The following is a 20,684-nucleotide window of genomic DNA, read 5'->3' on the forward strand; positions in this document are numbered from 1 at the left end:
CTTAGGTATATAGTAATTGTTTGATAGGTCATACTTCCAATATGAACATTGAGTAATCAGAAAAATAATAGCTGTGTAGAGAATTTAAGAGAATCACACCTTCCTCATTAGGAGTAACAATTTAAACTTTAAAGTTATCTGAGATACCTGAGATACCTCAGATAAAGATATCTGAGATGTACAGAAGTCATTCATTCTTAAGTGAAAATTCCAGTCTATTATATTAATGTAATCCAATTCCAAAAGCTTGTTATGTCTTACTAAGGACCATTGATAAGACATAGTTCTTGAACCAAGCAGAAAGTCAGAAATACTTTTGTTGTAGTATCTAGCATGCAAAGAATGGTTTTACAGAATCACAGAGCTTTGAGCTAAAACGAGCCTCAAGAATTCATCAATTCCCTGTCTTAGACAGGTGTACAAATATGTACATTTTGTGTACATAAATACAATACATAATATTGTTTGTATATTCAAAATGTACATTTGTATACATTTGAAAGAGACAGGCAATTTTCAGGATGAAGCAATTTGTCTAATCTCTCTGTCAAAGCTTCAACTATAACCCAGATCCCCTGAGCTCTGGCTGTGTGTAAAGCACTATGCAAGGCATGATGAGAAAGTCCATAGATACGAAGTCAAATAAGATATTATCCCTCCCCTATTGCAATTGATTGAGAAGATAAATACAGTAAATAGAATCCCTCTCTTCCTTCAAGACATAATTCTAGAGCAGCTTTCTTTTTGGTAACATACATGTTATTTCCCCTGGTAAATTATAAACTCCTTGAAAATAGGGATTGTTTTATTCTTTATATTTGAATCCCCGGCACCTAGCATACTTGTTGCTTAGAAGATGTATTATAAATACTTGTTGATTGAGTGGTTAATTGAAGATAATACATACTTGTAGAAATCAAATCAATGAATATTCAACAATGTGTTTAAAGTACTGTGCTAGATACTTGGGGGGATGCAAAATAAGAACAGACATGCTTTCTGTTCATCTGGGGCCTACTTTGTGAACTTTTGAAAATTTATGGCTGTTCTAATGTGAGAAGTTTCTCCATTTATGGTATTTTTAGGAGATAAGTCACCAGGAGACATAGAGAGGGTAAGCACTTCATCCAGTGTCCAAGAGAATGTCAGAGATAGAATGTTAACTCACATTTTCATGCCTCCAATTCCAACAGTTTACAGTACAAAATAAAAATTATGTAAAAGTCTAGAAATGCATAGGAATATATGTAAAGCATATGGCAAACTTTTTCTGGGAAAGCCTGGACAATCAGAAGACTAGTTGCTCCCAAAGGTGGAAGAGGGGTAGAACAGGTTGAATTTCCTTGGGGGAAATTGTAAAGCTGTTTTACAAAACTTAAGCTTCTCATGAAAGCGAAAGTCCATCTTCTTAATACTAATATTCTACTGATATTGATACCTAGCATCAAAATCTGGAATACAATGGTCTTCAAAGAATTAAAAATGAAGATATACCGAGGATAATGGAAAAGTATAGGGTGGGGATGAGCAATATGTAAGCAATGAAGACTTCCAAAGAATAAACAAGGAACTGTACAATAGGGAGAGAACATGGATTGATCATGTAATAAGGATGAGAAGTGATATAGGGAGAGCTATAGTGTTCCTCTTGTATCCTCACAATGTCAGATAAAATTGAGAAAAATCTTCAGAAAACCATCTACACCTACAAAGGGCACTGTGAGAACTGAGAGTGGATCACAACATAGCATTTTCACTCTTTTTGTTGTGGTTTGCTTGAATTTTATTTCCTTTCTCATTTAAAAAAATTTTTCTGATTTTTCTTGTGCAGCCAGATAATTATATAAATATGTATGCCTATATTAGATTTAACATATATTTTTGCCATGTTTAACATATATTGGGATTACATGCCATTTAAGGGGGGGGGTGAGGGAAGGGGGATATTGAAACACAAGGTTTTTCAAGGGTCAGTGTTGAAAAATCATCCTTGCTTATGTTTTGAAAATGAAAAAAACTTCAAAAAAAAAAGAGAAAGGTTTTCTTCATCTTGGGTAGACCCCTTATGTAGGAATTACAGGAAGACATGGTTAAAAGTTACACAAAATAGATTGACAATTAGGTTAGGATTTTAATAAATGTAACCCTATTTCCTCTTCTGTAAAATAAAGTGGTTTGATTACAGTAAAGGTTCTTAACTTTTTGTGTGTCAGAGACCCTCCTTCCCCCAGTTTGATGAAACTTATGGATTCCTCAGAATAATGGCTTAAGTGCATAAAGTGTAATAATACATGTGTTTAAAAGGGAAAAAAATTATTGAAATGCAGTTATAATAAAGAAAAAAAAATTAGGTCTTAGACTCCAGGTTTAAGAACCCTTGGAATAGAGAAAGACTTTTTGGAGGACGTGAGTTTTGAAATATTTATAGAAGACTGCTCTTTTTAATTTCCAAAAGACTTTCAAATGTATGATTCAATGTTCTTTCTCCCGTCCAATCCACTTTATTATTAAGCCAGTTTAACAATTCTTCCCTCTCCAAATTTAGGCTAATAAGGGTAATAAATAATAACACTAATGTCCAACCGTTTATATAGTAATCCAAACAACTGATGACCCACACAAGGGGCCACCCAACTTGCGCTCTGTAGATAAACCTTGGGTCCCGGAGTCCGTAGCCAGATCTTGGCCACAAGCTGCCCTCAAACTCCCTACTGGACACTAGCCTCGTGTTTATGTTTTCCCTCTGGGCCCGCCCATAAGGGCCACGCGGGGCCCTGACCACTCCTATAGGCCCACCCTCTGGACTGTAGCCCCACCCTTTCTCCGCCGGGCGGGAGGGATTCACTGAGCTTTCCCCAATCATACGCGAGCCCCGAGGCTGCCCCCAACAGAGATGGCGGCTGGGGCTTCCGTAAGGGCTGGCTGATTCTTAACACCCGGGTGAGTCTACTGCAGAGAGAAGAGTGAACAGTTAGCGAGGATGGAGGAGGAAGGCGGCAGCAGCAGCGGCACCGGCACCAGCAGCGGCACCGGCTCGGGCTCGGGTACGGGCGCCGGCGGCACTGGCATGGTCAGCGGAGGTTTGCAGCAAAGGGAGCTGGAGCACATGGCAGAGATCCTGGTCACCGGGGAGCAGCTACGGTAAGGGACAGTGGCTGCAATGCTCCTGGCAGCTTCTGCTCCGCGCCTAGCTTCCCTGCCCAAGCCCTGCGCTCTGCACTGCGCTGCGCTGCGGTTTGCTCGGCGGCTCCGCCTGGGCTCGCGCGACTCCGGCTCCGGCCCCGCGCGCTGCAGGCTCCCGGGGCGGTGGCTGCGGCCGTTTATTCCCCGTTTTCCTCTCCGCGGCTCAGGCTGGAGGCACTGCTGGCACTGGAGGCGCAGAGAGCTCCCTGCGCTCCTCCTTCCCAGTCCGACCCGGCAAGGCTGCTTTTCACCCGACAGGATTTGACAGCTGCTGCAGGTTCGCGCGCGGCTGGCTAAGGCCGAGGGGCCAAGAGGGCTAGCTCCTTAAGGGCCAGGGTGCAGGTCTACACATCCTCTCCCTATCCCCTTATTCTCCAGCAGCTTCCGTGCCAGGGCGGGGCAGATCTGATCGAGCTTTTCCTTTTGAGGTTTCCTCCCGGTTTTCCGTAGCTGTTGAGATTGGGGAGAAGAAAGCATGGCAGGCAGCATAGAAGTGGCACCGGGGTTCTCGCTGCAAACCCGAGCGTAGTGAGCAGGGCAGAGCTGGTGTCCCCCGCCTCCTTCCAATATTCCGCCCCCAGCAATGCAGCAAGAATAGGATTTTTCTGGGCCTAAACTGCCGGATGAGAAGGGATACAAAGAGTCTTCACTAGAGATTCACCTATTACGTACGTTGGAAAGAACCTGAGAGAACATCTTATCCAGACATCTGGTCTTACAGATGAGGAAACAGAGGCACGAAGTGTGCCCTAGCTAATTAGTTGAATAGCTGGAGACTAGCATGCACATCGCACATTTTCTGACTGGCATTACACTGTTCCTTGTCTTCATCTTGCCTAATCAAATCTTCCTTTCTGCCTCTCTCCCAAGTCTCATAGAGACACAACAGTTTTTATTTAGGATGGTCTACTCATTGTAGAGAGTTTTAAAAATGGAGCTCCGCAGTGGTAGTGATTGTGTGTCAGCTCTGGTGGCCATCTCCTTAGGAAATCATTTTAGTAGGAATAAGATTAGATACACAGCTTGGAAAAGTATGCACCTGCTCTTTCGAACACTTACATGGCGTTTCTACTGAATTTTAATTCTTTTAATTAAGATTGAACGAAGAGAGTATTTCAAAGAATTCAGTATCTTGCCATTGACCTTGATTGCCGAAGTGAGAGAAGGATACTATAAGTTGGCATTAGAGCTAATTGAATTTTTAAAGAAAAGTCTTGATTTGCTTTAGAACTGAAAAATAATTTGCACATTTCTCTTCTGTCATAGTTTTATGTGATTCTTTCTCCAGATCAGAATGGTTTATATTTTGTTTTTGTTCTCCCAGTGAATTTACACAGTGCTTTGCACATAGTGGGGCTTAACAAATACTTGTTGAATTGTTAAGAGAACAAGTTTGTTCACCTTCATCTAAAGAAATAGATCATTTAGAGATGGAGGAGACCTTAAAGGTCATCTACTTTATTCTTTATTGCTTTCCACATGAGGAAAGTAAAGTTAAGTGACTTATCCAAGGAAAAAAGTTAACAAATGACAGAACAATTTTAATATACTGTCGCAAAAGTTTTATTGCAACTTGGGGAACAAAACCCTTCATAACTTGCCTCCTGGCCCCATGCATTTTCTAGTTTTCTTATACCATATATCTCCCCCCCACACTAATACAATGGGAATAGTGATACTGCTCTCCTTGCTGTTCCTACAAGAAGGTTCTCTATCTTAACAGTCATGGCACATTCACTGCCTGTCCCCCTTGCCTTGCATTCTCTCCCTCTTCATTTCCAGTTTTCTTGGCTTCCCTGTAATGTCTTTAAGTGCCAGCTAAAATTCCATCTTCTCTTGGAAGCAAAGGGTGCTGGAACACATGGCAGAGATGTTGGAAGTCTTTCCCTGTTCACCTTAATTCTAGTGCCCCCCCTCAGTCAATTATATCCAATTTATTCTGTTTATAATTTATTTTATGCAGTTATTTTCATATCTCCATTAGACTGTGAGCTCCTTGAGAGCAGACCTTTCTTTGTATATAACTGTTAGCACAATGCATGACACAAAGTAGATCCTTAATACAGGTTTTTTGACTTTCAAGCTTTAATAAGGTAAACTTATGCTAAGACTTATAGAATAATAAAATACGGCACTTCTAAAAGTCTTTTAAATGAATCTCAACAAGTGTCCAGTTTTATCTGTTTTCTGCTTGCTGCAGAATATGTCCCTTTCTGTCATTTACTATAGTGTTCTGTAAGACAAGTAATTACACTAGATTTATTTCTTCACCTTTATTTTAAAGTTTAAGTACTGAAATATGGTATGTTAATTTCTATAGCTTTTAGACTAAATGCTCCTCTAATTCTGAATAACTAGAAACAATGTTGTTCTTTAGAAAAAATAAGTCAAAGGAATATAAAATGGTCCTTGGTTGGTTAGCTGACATTGGGAGAGAAATACAAAGTGCTTCATTAGAACAGTGCTTCATTCTCTCTCAGTTTCTACCATAGTAAGAGCATTAAATGGGGCAAATTTGAACAGCACTATCTTAGTGCAATATAAATACTTAAAAGCATTTTTCAGTATCTATTGGTATACACAGGGTAATATATATTGAGATTGGTGGTACAGGTAGGGAATGCAAACCTATGTAGGGTGTGTGCCTCATATATACCATAAAAAAAGTTGCTTTTAAGTTGATGATTGGCAATTTGCATAGCAAAGTTGAATAGCCTTTGTGAATGATATATGTAAAAGGAGTTAGAATAAAGAGAGGCCATATCAAAATTTTTATATCTCCCTGTTGTTTTGCTATACTTAATTTAGGAATCTGGTTGATGATATTCTTCAACTTCTTGATTAACAGAAGAGTCTGGAAAGAATGAGAATGTTATTATTGCAGTTACATCATCACCACCACTACCAACATCATCTAAAGGCGTCTCTTTAGCTTGGATCTGCACAGACAGAAGCCATTTGGAACAATTGCTAAATGTGGTTCTTGGCTAATTCTTCCAGTTCCTCTTAGGCATCTGTTTCCAAGGACTTGACTTTTCTCAGCTTTGATTTCTTTCAAAGCTCATCTCAAGTGCCATCTTCTATATGAATCCTTTCATGTTCTACCAAGTGTTAGTGCCTCACCTAGTATTTTGCATTTATCTTGTATATATTTATGCACATTTTATGTTCTAATGTGCACAGTCTCCCTCTGAAGGACTAGGTTTTTTTTCCTTTTTTTTTTTTTTTTTTTTTTTTAGTTTAGTATCTTTTCTGCCTGGCATACCACCCGACACAACTATAGGTACTTAATTAATGCTTATTGGTTCATTGGTGAACAAAGAAATGAGAATCTGAGGAGGCAGGTGTAGAGGGCCACAAAAGGTGTACTTGAATCAAGTACAGCAAGGTTAAACACCTACTCAGTGTGTTTGCACATATGCTTAATGTGATATAGTGGTTGCATATGCTCAGTTGCTGTAGTGATGTAATTTTACTGAAGTATTCAATGGCTGGAAACTGAGCCTCTCAGCCACAGACACAAGAGGAGACACAGAGAAGATTTGGGACTCCATCTTTGACCAGCCTTGTGATGGCTCTCCTGCCTTCATCACCTCTCTACCTAAAGACCAAAACCCCTCCTGAGACCTCCAGAGAGTTAGCCCGGACATTACAAATTTCTCATGGTTGGACCTTGGTCTTTAGATGGAGAAGTAATGAAGGCTGGTCAGAGATGGGAGTCCCAAATCTTTTCTGTGTCCCTCAGCCCTTGAATACCTCAGTATGATTACATCACCATATTACATTAAGTATGTGCTTAACTAGAGAATCATTATCTGATCAGTCACACTAAGTAGGTGTTTAACTATGAGTACCCTGCTGTCAGTATCTTAAGTATACCTTTTCAGCGCTCTGGCCCTCTATAGTAGGCTTTGGGACCACTGGGTCTCTTCCTGATCACAGAAGGTGGGCAGTTAGACTTGTAGATGAAGCACATAACACAATTCCTGGCACATAGCAGGCACATAAGAAATATTTATGGATTGAAGGTCAGGAGAGGAATTGACTGGGGCAGGGGCATGGGGCGGGGGGGAGGGGGGGTCGGAAGGGAGAGGAAGGACCCACAATAGACAATGAAAGAACATGGTACTGCTCATTATCTTATCTCTTTCAGTGCAGGTTCTTCCACTACTCTTTCCACCCCCCTCCCCATTTCACCCTCTGTCCCTGAAAAGATATGAATTCTTACAGAGTTTATATGAAACATATATGCATCTTGTGTAAACATGTATTTTTAAATATTAAAAAAGTTTTTGAATGTGAATGGTGAATGACAAGAAAGCATTTTAACTTTTTAAATTGATTTTCTTTTTGTTTGGAGATCTTTTGCTGATTCAGTGTAACTATAATTTTAATTCAATAACTACAACTAATTTCTGTATACTTGTGAAAAGTGTATATTTATATATTTAAATGCATATATATCAAATAGATATATGATCAAATATAGGCAAAGAAAAGTGTAACTTAACCAATTAAGAATCCATTATTGCTGTATACTTTCTTTGGGGGGCATGGTAGAGGAAAGAACATTTGTTTTCATATCACATATTACAAATAATCTTTGAAAAAAACTTTGTTTTGAAATCTTTATTAATTCCATCATTCTAATTAAAGTAATAAAATTTTGCCTCATTTTCTCTTCCAACATTTGCAGCCTAAGAAGTCCTAAGATGTATGTTAATACTTCCAATTTGAATTGAAATGAATAGTGATTTATTAAAAGTGTGACTGACTAATGGCTGAGAAATATTTTAGGATTGGAAAGGAGAGGGAGACACTTAATTCAAACATACTTCTAAGAACTAGAGAAGAATAAGATATGAATTGTCATTAATAAGCAATAATATACACATTGTGACATTATTTTTAATTCTACAAAGTCTAGGTTATTGGAATTCAGTTTTTAATAAGTAAAACATGATTAGATAATCTAATGACTTGAATCACACCTCCCTCCTTTGTAATGAAGACCTATCACAGGCACATAGAAAAAAAATTTGATCCTAGTAAATAGATCTTCTCCCTTTGGGTGACCAGAATTGGTTCATGAAAGATCTCAGTCAAGCGTTCTCATATAAACTTTTTGATCAGAAAAGGGTCTTAGATTTCTCCAGCATATAGCTCTAGCAATTGGACTTCATGACAAGTCTCAGTATTTACCTATTTGTTTCTGTGTACTACTACTTACTGTGTATTCTGGGGATTTAGTAAAATACACGCAAAAAATTGTATATTGACACAAAACAATTTTGTGAAGTAGTGACAATGACAAGTGGGGGGAATCAAAGATGCATCATAAGGGACTGGTCTAGGTGATATGATGGTTAAAGCATTGGATCTAGAGTCAGGAAGATTTGAGTTAAAATCCAGCCTTAGACACTTAGCAAGTGTGTGACTATCTTTGGGCAAGTCACTTAACCTCTCTGTTTCTTCATCTATAAAATGGGGATAATATTATTCCTTCCCAAGGTAATTGTGAGGATCAAATGAGATAATTGTAAAGCATTTAGCACAATACCTAGCACTAGTATTATATAAATATTAACTATCGTCATTATTATCATGTGTATGGAATGTTGAGGCCCTACAACCCAGTTAGAGTTCCTGCTTTATAGATTGTCTTGATCATACCAGCTCTGAAAAGCCCTGTTCAATTCCATGAGTGCTGAGTACAAGCAACAGCTGCAGAGAATTGGCTTTTTTGCAAAGGGAGCAAGAAAACCTTTTCATTTAATCACAAACAACTCAGCAGTAATCCAGATCATGACTTGAAGTTGAGAAAAACATATGGAACTAATTAATATCTTTTAAAAAATTGTTAAATGGGAACATCCCTTTTAAATCATTTCATAGCTCATGCGAGGTCAGCAACTTCATTACTTTACATGTTAAATTCTGGATATCTCTTAACAAATTGCGACACCTGGGTGGTCTATTTCTGAGAAAAGGCAGGGGAGGAGCTGGAGACAGGAAATAAATATGTGTGTATGTACCAAGTGCAGATTCATACAGAATACTGCTGGCATATATTTTTAAATAATACATTTTGTTCCACAGAAGTGCCCATCTTTGGCTGAGTTATTTAGAATATTATTCTTTTATTTTATAATCCCACTTTAAAAAGAAGAGCTTATCCTTTCTCACAGTCTTAAGATAAAATATTAACAATCAAGATTTATTTGAGGTCATAGGAATTAATAGAAGCATGTAGCAGCTGAAAACATGTTCCATGTACCCATTTTAAGCTACATTTTCATGGTAAAGTGTAATGGAACTCACCCTACCAGCTATATAGAAACCTTGCCATCCACTAAACTGGGTCCTCACTTTAAACAGAGTATGTTCCTAGAAAGCTTCTTGAAACATCAAGTCTTTGTGAAAGGAATTGCATTTTTACTGCTAAAGCTATTTGATATTTAAAGGAATTCTGTGGCAAACACTTTTGCAATATGAATAATCTATTATCTGTTTTATAAATTTGGATTTTAAGTGCCTTTAAAATTGTTCCATTAACTTTGGTAGTAGAATGCTTCAGAGACTGGCATGTACTGATAGAGAGCCAGAAATTAGAAATCCTAAATCTCTGTAGTTCCATCCTTAAAATGAGCTGGAGAAGGAAATGGGAAACTATTCTAGTATCTCTGCCAAGAAAACCTCAAATGGGGCCAACAAAGAATCAGATGCAAATGGAAAAAAAAAAAAAAAACTGAATATCAACAACAAATCTGTATAGTATATAAACATTATGTTTTGTCATGAACAGAAAAATGAGACACTAATGAGAAATGGACACTTTTTTTCAATAACATTTCTTTGGGATGTATATGTAAAAACTGAATTTTTTTTTCCAAGTTAGATTTAGTTGTCACTTTTTAAAAAACTGAGTAAAAGCACGGGACCCCAACAAAACAGAAGAACAATGATACTTGTGTTCCCAAGGAATGGAAACAGATTCTCATGACTTAACTATTTATCTACAGAATTCACTGTAAGAGACACACTTAAAGAATTTCTGCGTAGAAGTCAGTGTTACACAATGGTCTTTCACTGGCTTTGGAATCTAAGGTCCTGTATTCTAATTTCAACCTCTAGAACTTGGGTGAGTCACTTAACCTGTCCCATCTATAAAATGGGGGGTTAGACTACATGACATTTCAGTTCTCTTTCAGTTCAAGATCTGTGAAGAGCGGGTATTTTAAAATCAGCCGGAGTCAGGAATTCAGGTTAGGGGAAAATTGTCAGTCTTTATTCTCAGTGAAGAAAGATCGGAGGTGGAAGGGAATCGGCGATAGCAATGTGTGCAGCTGAGTCAAGAAGCTAGCTAGACCAGCAGCCACACGACCAGCAGCTAGGAGTCCATGGAACCCAGGCCCAATCTCTCCCAGCTTCTCTTCTTATCTCTCTCTCTGCCTCCACCCACCAAAACCGTCATTTCCTATACAACACATCAGGACTTGAACAGAGAGTGGGCAGGGACCATTCTTTATCCAACTGACAAAGAGCTATGAGTAATACTCATGTCTATTGAAAACACAGGGTCGATGGGATTCCATTCCTGGAATGATGCAAAAGAATAGGTGGTTTTCAGTGCCTTCTGAGAATAAAGAGGAGTGAAATTGAAACTTTCTAGGCTTTCTATTCTGATCTCCTATATTATGTAACATAGAGGGCTAATCTTGGCTTGGAAACACTGGGAAAACATTTCGATAATTCACTTTATGGTTCATGATGCTCAAACCACACACACACACACACACACACACACACACAAAGACGAGCAAGAACGCTTTACATCCTAGAATACTAGGACCTACTCAAATGGTAGAATCTTTTGTTTATCCTGCTTCAATATAAATTTCAAAGAAGTCTTAATTTCCCTTTTGTGGGATGTGAAGTCATGATTATTATATGGAACAGGGATAAAAATTATTTCTTGCTATTGCGTACCAGGTCAGAAAAAAACAATATACCAATGAAAATGATTTAAAGGAGCTATTGTTGTGACATTGTTCTTGTGTGAGCTGTGTTTATGTGCATATTTGCATGTGTAAATGTGTGTATGTACATTATATGTATATATGCATACAAGCACACACAAGTAGTTAGTAAGCATTTATTAAGCTAAGTGTGATGTCTAATATGGGCTGGTGATATAAAAACAATCTGCCCTCAAGGAGCTCACAAACCAATGGAGACCATGTAAAAAACTATGTGCAGGCAAGTTATATACAGAATAAATTGGAATTAATCCACAGAGGGAAGGTATAAGGAAGAAGAGGGATTGGGAAAGTATTGCAGAACACTTTCTGATTTCTACTGATTATGAATTTATTTAGGGTTCCTTATAACTGCTGAACTCAGATTCAGAGCACACATATACATTCCATACAAACATGTGTATACACACATATGTTATGAGCTGGATCTGTCATTTCATTGGAGGAAATGCCCTCTATCAATGCAGGTTAGCACCTCTTTGCAATTTCTAATCTTAGAGAATTAATGAACACTGAAACATTGATTTGACCCCAGGATCACAAATCCAGTGTATATTCAAGCAAGAACTTGCATCTAGATCTTCCAGACTATTGAGGTAGCATCTTTGTGTGACTTTCTCATTATTGTAGAAGGTTTTATCTCCCTCCCAGTCAGCCAGGCTCACAACTTATGTGTCATCCTCAGTTCCTCACTTTCTCTCACCCCACATAACAAATCTAATATTAAATCATTTTCACCCTTATAACACCTCTCCTATCTCTTTCTTTCCAGTCATCTAGACAGACACTATTCTGGTATATATAGACTTTCATCACTTCTCACCCAGACTATGCAATAGGCTAATTGGTACCTGTGCCTCAGCCATCTCCCTATTCCAAATCCTGCTTTCACTCAGGGGACAAGCAGATTTTTCCTAAAACTTATGTCTGACCATGTCCTGCCCTACTTAATAAATTCTAATGTTTCCCTATAACCTTTTGGATCAGATATAAACTACTCTGATATTTAAAGGCTTGCCCCCTCCAATTATTCGTCTTCTTAAAGGAAGATACACATCATAATTGATAAAATGGTAGGCCTGATATCAGAAAGACTTGAGTTCAAATGCAGCCTCAATTACTAGCTGTGTGACTATCCTGGATAAAACACCTGACCACCCCCTGCTTCATTTTTCTCATCTGCAAACTGGGGATAATAATTCTTTCTTCCTAAAGCTATTGTGAAAATCAGATGAGATATTATTTGTAAAGCACTTAGCATTTCATAAACATTCATTTCCTTCTTATACTTTACTCCATTCCACATTTTCTATGATTCAGCTACATTAGCTTACATCTTGACCCCATATCTTTGTAATGTTTATATTTTGTGCCTATAATGCTTTTTCTCCTTATCTGAGCCTCTTCATTTCCCTGGTTTCCTCTAAGATTCCATTCAAATCCCACTTCTACAGGAGGCCTTTCTCTCTCCAGGGTGCCTTCCATCTGAGATTACATTACATCAATTCAACATTTCTTTTTTTCTGTTCATAGGGTATATTGACATATCTCATTAGATTAACTCTTTGGGAACAGAGACAATGTTTTTATCATTTTTTGCAGTCCCGAGTTTAATTTAGCACAGTGTCTGTCAACCTGTCAATCTAGTTGATTGACTTGACTGCCTTAATTTAATTATATGCTGCCCTCCCAAACACTGCCTCCATCTCTCTGTCTCTGTCTCTCTGTCTCTGTCTCTGTCACTCTCTCTCTCTCTCTCACACACAGACACACACACACACATTTAGCACAATAACTGACACACAGTAGGTACTTAATAAATGTTATTAATTGATACACAGATGCATAATTTATTATGAACTTTAAACATCAAAAATGCCAATTAAACACATTTTCTATCCATTTGCATTTGACATCCTGAATGTCCCTAATTTAGCAGAGGCAGCATAATGAAGGGAATAGAAAATTATCCTCAATCAGAAAGACTGATCAATTTCTCTCTGACACTTAGGTGTGTCCTAATAGTCATTTGCTTTATTGGTGCCTCAAGCAAGTCTTTTTAGAGTACTTGTTGATCTTCTAGAGGACTCTGAATGGGGGAATATGATGTTAGGACTATCCAAGTAAATTGGATTTAAGTGAGGGAGGTTTGTGCAAAATCACCTGCCTTCCTTTCCCCTCCAGAGCCATCTACCAGATACAGATCAGGATAACTGGAGATGGCCCTGGATGTGATGGGAGAGGAAGACTCCGAGTTCCTGCCCCAAACAGAAACAATTGTTATTTACATTCTCTCTGTATCAGTCAGGGACCAAAGACCAAGTAAGGCTTGAATTGGAACCTATTGGCCAATCAAGAGAGCCATAATGATTTGGGTTTAAAACATGGTGTTTTTTTTTTTTTATAGTATTTTATTTTTCCAAATACATGCAAAGATAGTTTTCAATCTTCACCTTTGCAAAACCTTTGTGTTCCAGATTTTTTCTCCCTCTCTATTCCTCCCTCTCTCTGATACAGTAAGGAATCTGATATAGATTATATAAGTGTAATTCTCCTAAATATATTTCCATATTAATCATGCTATGTAAGAAAAGTCAGATCAAAAGGGGAAAAAAATATGAGAAAGAAAAAAGAAACCAAGCAAACAGGACAAAAAAGGTGAAAATACTGTGCTTTGATCCACACTCAGTTCCTAAAGATCTCTGTGGATGCATTTGGCACTTTCTACCACAAATCTTTTGGAATTAAAACATAGTTCTTTTAAAAAATGTCACCTATAAACCTCAAGATATTTTATGAGGTTTCATTGAATACTCACAGGCAAGGGTATGATTCCTCAGATGGACAAAGGGAGGAAAAGAAAGGAGAAAGGGAAGGAAGAGGAGAGGAAAAAAAGAAGGAAGAAATTTGGATTGCATAGTTAGAACTAGCCAGTTGGCTCCTATTCACAGGTTGTTTGTCCTTCATTCTCAGAAAGGACCATAATGTTAAGAAGGTAACTGCAACTGAATTAAATTTAAATGAGGGTAAATTGTTTACCAGCCTCACCAGCCTCAGTCCAGCCTCTAGAACCATTTACGTCAAATGCAAAATATAGATCAAGATGACTGGAGATGGTCTACAGGTACTCCTTAATTATTTACTTAATGATAAGTGAAGGAATGAAAGAAATTTTGAGCCATTTTTGCCTTTTTTTTTTTAAAGGAAAACTAAATTTAGGGTTTCCTATTACATGATAATAGGACCATAGAGTAAATGAAAAAGAATGATGACTCCTTCCAAAATTATTCAAAAAGTTTGTTTCAAAAGGTGAGTAGACTTTGGTTTTGTTCCTGATAAGCATACAATATAAGGGTAAGTAGATCAGAATTTTCCCTAGAAAATAGTAAATTCCATATCATTGCTTTGAAATCAAATTCACAAGATGGTCAATAATAGTATGTGTGAGGATAGATTAATATGTCTATGAAAGTCTTAACTCAAGAATTAGTCTCAGTGAAGAGATCAAAGATTCTTCAGTGACTTCCTATATTTTCACTCTCTTGGAATTAGGTAAATCTGACTATGACCTACATAGAGAGTTTCAGGGTAGTGGAGCATGGAATGAAAAGACTGCAATCTTAGAATAATGAGAACAGTTAGAAGTTTATACCAATCCCTGTCACCATTATAATAATTGTCATGAAAGCAGATTTGAACACATTTATCTGTTCCCATTTTAGTTTTTGCCACAAGACCAATGTGCCAGAATTTTAAGGCTATATAATTATATATCCTGTAAATTAAAGCAGCATGGCATACTGGATAGGAATAGCATTTTTTTTTTTTACTTCATTACATCTGCTCTGACTGTAATGCTGCTAAGTTTTGTTTTTTCTTTCTACCCTGAGACATTTTTCTGATATTTGCCAAATGTGTATTAGATAGGAAAAATTCATTAACATAATGTCTTGACACTAGAGTCAATACGACCTGGAGAGAGCTGGGGAGGATGCTGCCCAAATCTTGGCAATGGTTCTCAGACAGGTTAGTCCTGTGAATATGGATAGGTAGCAAGCAGAATGGCTATGAACAAACACCATTGACAGGTACCATTGACAGGTTCTGATTTAGAAGCAAATAGAGGTTGGGACCTGGCCAGAGTCACACAATTAGTATCTGAGGCCAGAAAATGATACAGCCTCTTAAATAACTTTCAAAGTTCAGCTTGACTATATAAGAAAAAAACAAGTGAATTACAAATGATAACTTTCAGTCAATGATAGATCTCAATTTATACATCTCATTCAACTTAGTATATATTGCTTATGTGGACATTGAAAATGGACAATGTTCTGGGCCCAGAATTGAAGGACTGAGTAATCTAGATTGTCTTTGTGATTTCACTGGTATAAAGAACTACCAGATAAGGAAACTCTTCCTATTGATGCAAGTGGGACCCTTTTCTGCAGTGTATCTTCTCAAAGAATTACCTAAAACATTGAGAGTCCAAATGATTTCTCCAAGATCACATAGTCAGGATATAAGAGGTAGGATCTGAAGCCAGGTCATCTTAGTTTGGAGAGAATTACTACCTGTGCTACTTCTCACAAAATAGTAATGTTAAAAGGATAGGCATATGCTTCAGGGAGACTCTTGTCTCCCTGAATTAAAAGTATTGCATAGCTCTCACTTAGTTTTTTCCTATAGAGTTAAGCTGAATTTTAAAAGTTATCATTTAGGAGGCTGTAACATTTTCTAGCCTCAAACACTTCCTACCTGTGTTACCAAACTGACCACTTAACCTCTATTTGCCTCTCTCTATTTTATCTGTAAAATGGCTGGAGAAGGAAACACTTCATTGTCTTTGCCAAGAAAACTGTAAATGGGATCATTAGGAGTCAGACATGCCTGAAAATGGTTAAATTTTCAACTGTCTTCCAAGGATTGATTCAATCACTACAATATCATCTAGAAACACACATTTGAAGGACCTTAACATTTACAGGGAATTTCTCTTCCATTTGATCTCTGAAGTGGGCATCCTCCATTAGCTATGGCAAATATCTTTAACAGGCATATAACTCCCTGATTTCTGCTTCTCTTTATCTTAATTAGCAGAGGGTCATAGAATAAAGTTATCACTATTGTTATATCTTTCAGGAAAATCTCATATGACTTTGACATATGACTGAGATATAAGCAAATTCACTTTAAGATAGCAATTTGTGCTGATAAATCAAATGCGAGTTCATACTTAACAAACAAAATAATAGGATCTTTTATGTTCTCCATCTTTTAGTCATTTTTGTCTTTACAAATATTTGGTCTGATGAAGAAAATTATTTTCCAAAGTCCATTATTTCCCTTTTCATACTTTTATTAAGGATTATCTCCATGTATGTATAGATTATTTACATAAAGATTATAATGAGATGGAAAAGTAGGTATATTACGTGATATTAATTTTCTTTCAAATGTCCTTTGTCCCTCTTTGATTATAAGGGCTGTGATTCTTCTCCTCCCTACACCTCTCCAAAATGTTTGTTTCGTTCCAATCTTTCACCTCTTTTAAGAATCGACCCTTTAGTACTCTCAAAGTTGTCTACTTCCGCATAAGTCTGTTGTGTGTCTATTTGATCTCGTTTAGCAACTTTTCATATTTTTGTTTTCTTTAGTGACATTTTTATTTCATGCAGCACACTGGATTCTTAGATGCTAAAATTCAAAGGTGGTGATTCCACCATGATTAAAGATGAAGTTGTTTGTTATATTGGGCTGTTTGCTTGATTAGTGAGTGAGTGGACACTGACTCACAAAGCCCACCACTGTGTATATCTATCCATTCTCAGACTAGACCATTCAGACCATGTCTTACATTCCATTCAGCTATCTACCCAGTGATCTTCTTGTCATCCAATCTGCTGATATATCCTCTAGATTGAAACATTTCTAGATACCATGGGATATTCTGGGAGATTTATTGCATTAATCTCACTGTATTAACTGGTACATAAGTGAGCCCAGATTCACATAGTTCATTGTATCTAGCCAGTCCAGCCCAGATAATTTAGACCACACTTCATATCTAAGGCTATAGACCCAAGTCATCATTTTTCTGTTTACTTTGCCATCATGGATATCCTATGATTCTCTTGCTCCTTTGTCCTTTCACTTGACTATGGCTCACCCCTCATTTTCTATATCAATATTCAAATCACTGAACACAAGATAGTGATAAAAATGCAATCATGCCAGTGAGGTCCACTGAAGTTCATGTTATCAAACCTCATTTGGGCCCCCAACTCCTGCATTTAATATATTTATATAATTTATTTACATTATATAATTTTATTAGATATTAATATTTATTATAATTAACATAATATTATATTACATAATGTATATAGTATAATAAAATATAATAAATATAACATTTATTATATATTATATAATTTATATATGATATAAATTAATATTTAATATCCCCACAATAGTTCATCAGAATCTTTCTTCTCTAAGACTGACTAAATCTCTCAGAAAGACTGAGTTCAGTTATATATTTTTCATCTCTCCTCCAAATTTCAAAATTGTACTATCTTTTTTTATTAAAGCTTTTTATTTTCAAAACATGCGTAGATAATTTTTCAGCATTGACCCTTATAAAACCTAGTGTTCCAAATTTCCCTCCTCCCCACCTTCCCTCTCCCCTAAATGGCAAGTAACCCAATAATGTCAAACATGTTAAAAATATGTGCTAAATCCAATATATGTATACATATTTGTACAATTATCTTGCTGCATGAGAAAAATCAGATCAAAAAGGAAAAAAAGAAAAGGTGCAAACCACAACAAAAAGAGTTATCCATCAGTGTTTCTACTGGGTTTATACCCCAAAGAGATCATAAAGGAGGAAAAGGGACCTATATGTGCAAAAATGTTTGTGGCAGCCCTGTTTGTAGTGGCAAGAAACTGGAAACTAAATGGATGCCCATCAGTTGGAGAATGGCTAATTAAGTTATGGTGTATGAATATTGTGTAATATTATTTTTCTATAAGAAACTATCAGCAGCATGATTTCAGAGAGTCCTGGAGAGAGTTGTATGAACTGATGTTGAGTGAAATGAGCAGGACCAGGAGATCATTGTACATGGCAACAAGATTATAATATGGTCATTCTATGGACATGACTCTTTTAAACAATGAGATAATTGAGGTTAGTTCCAATGATCTTATGATGAAGAGAGCCATCGATATTCAGAGAGAGGACTGTGGGATTTGACCCCAAGTTTGCTGACTCCAGAGATAGTACTATTTCTGCTTTTCTTCCTTTACCATACTACCCTAGCAAAGTGGCTTCTGCCCAAAACAGGTTTTTAAAAATTGTTTAGAACAATGAAATATATTATTTTAAAATTTTAAAAAATTTATCTTATTTTTAATTTATGAAATAAAACAATTTCCATAACAGTAGAATAATAAAAAAGATGATTACATGTAAAACTGCAAATCTATTGTGCACAACTTGCTTTTCTTTTTAAATATATAACAAATTTATTAAGTACATTTCTTACCTCACCTCCCCACCCTAGAGATGGCTACCATTAGACACAAATAAACATACATATATATATATGGTTTTAAAGAAATCTCTCTAAAAGATCATTAATGATCATTTAAAAGGCTAAATCCAATGACCTTTAAAAAAATTCTCATCCTTCTTGACTTTACCTTCAGCATTCAACATCAAAAGGCATAGTGATTTAGTGTAAACTTGAACTTGAATAGAATTCAAATCTTGACTCAGAGACATATAAACTCTGTGACCTTGGAGAATTTACTTAGAAGTTTTGTTTCCCCATCTATAAAATAGAAACAATAAAATACTTAGTAACAACAGTGGCTGCCACTGCCACAGCAGCAGCAACAAGCATTTATTAAATGCTTTATTATGTGGTAGATCCTGTGCTAAGGGCTGGGGATGCAAAGACAAAAATTGTCCCTGTTTTCTAGGAACTCACAATCGACCCACCACTCCCAGCTGTTGTAAAAGTTTAGAAAACTTAAAAGTGTGGTATATATGATGATATTGACATTCTTCTTTTGAGTACTTTCTGTTCCCTTCATTTCTATGATACTTCTCTCTTCTCAATCTCATGCCATCTATCTGGACATACTTTTATTCTACATAATTTCATTATCCTCAACCCTCTCTAAGTTTTAAAATACCCTGAGAAATTTTCCTAGGTCTTTTTTTTCTCTCTGTTCTCTTAATGATTTTTTTTTTTTTACTTCCATGGATTCAATTTATCACTTCTGTGCACATGATTTCTATATCACTGCCTGTTGTTTAAACTTCAAACTAAGTCTAACAGTCTTAATGGAACATCAAACACAACTTGTTCAAAACTAAACTTAATTTCTCCCCTAAACACACTCCTCCTATGCACCTCTTCATATTTGTTGATGGAACCACCATCCCTCACTCAAACAGGGCCAAACTCATAGGATCTAAAACAGGAAAAACCCTTACAGGTCCTTTAGCCAAGACCATTCGTTTTTAGATAAAGAGAATGAGGTTCAGTGATTAGCCAAAGACTATACAGGTAGTTCACAGCAGAACCAGCTTGTGAACTCAGGGTCTCTGACTACAAACCCAGTCTTTCACTTGCAAGATCTTGCTTCTTGACCAATAGTCATGTATGGTCCAATTACAGCAATTATCTCAGTTGCTTCCACTAATTGTCAATGCTAAGAGCTTGAAGGGAAGAAATTTAGCACTTTGTTATTAACTTCAGTCACCAAGTATTTAATGAGTGTCTGCTGTGTGCTTGATGCTTTTGGTGGCAGAGGAGAAATAGTAGACTTGTTCTGGGCCTGAAGAAGTTGGAAATCTACCAAAAAGTGCTTCTTTCCATTTTTGCTGAGGTCATAGGATCATAGAATTTAAAAGATTTAGCTGTGGAAGAGATCATAAAACCTTTCTAGTCCAACTTCTTCATTTTTACAGATAAGAATATCGACCCAGAGAGTTTATCTCAAGGTGATTCAAGGAATAAAATGCCAGAATTTAGATTAGTCATTTGTCCTTTGTTCTCAGAGGACCATGAAATTAGATTGGTGATGCCATAAGATGCAAGGGAATTGGATTAAAGTGAGGGTGGGCTACGTAAAGTTACTATTCTTATATTCTCCTCTAGTGCCATCTGGGTCCAGAAGTAAGACATAGGGATTCTTTAAATCTAAACCCATTTTGTCCTCTCTTATGGTAGGGGATGATGGATATGGGTGTACATTAGCATGCTTGATGCACTGGTTAATTTTCCTAAACAATTTCTCCCCTTCCTCTCTATTTTTATTAATTGTCATAAAGACTTCTCTACAGTGGACAGATGAGGCATATATTTAGAAATGAAGCAGATATACAAAGAAAAGATATTCAATGCATTTTTAAATGTCTCGCAGGGGTCCTCAAACTATGGC

At 36.8% G+C, this 20,684-nt stretch overlaps 1 protein-coding gene across 1 annotated transcript in view; it reads left to right on the forward strand.

Moving 5' to 3' along the window:
- Positions 1-2,859: 2,859 nt before the first annotated feature.
- DEPTOR (DEP domain containing MTOR interacting protein) overlaps positions 2,860-20,684 on the forward strand; it is a 169,186-nt gene continuing 151,361 nt past the window's right edge. The window contains exon 1 of the mRNA XM_003760351.4: positions 2,860-3,141. Within this exon, the coding sequence (XP_003760399.1) occupies positions 2,981-3,141 (161 nt within the window). The 5' untranslated portion in view covers positions 2,860-2,980. The remainder of the gene's footprint in view (positions 3,142-20,684) is intronic.

Source organism: Sarcophilus harrisii, chromosome 1, assembly GCF_902635505.1.
Source record: "Sarcophilus harrisii chromosome 1, mSarHar1.11, whole genome shotgun sequence".
Taxonomy (NCBI): Eukaryota; Metazoa; Chordata; class Mammalia; order Dasyuromorphia; family Dasyuridae; genus Sarcophilus; species Sarcophilus harrisii.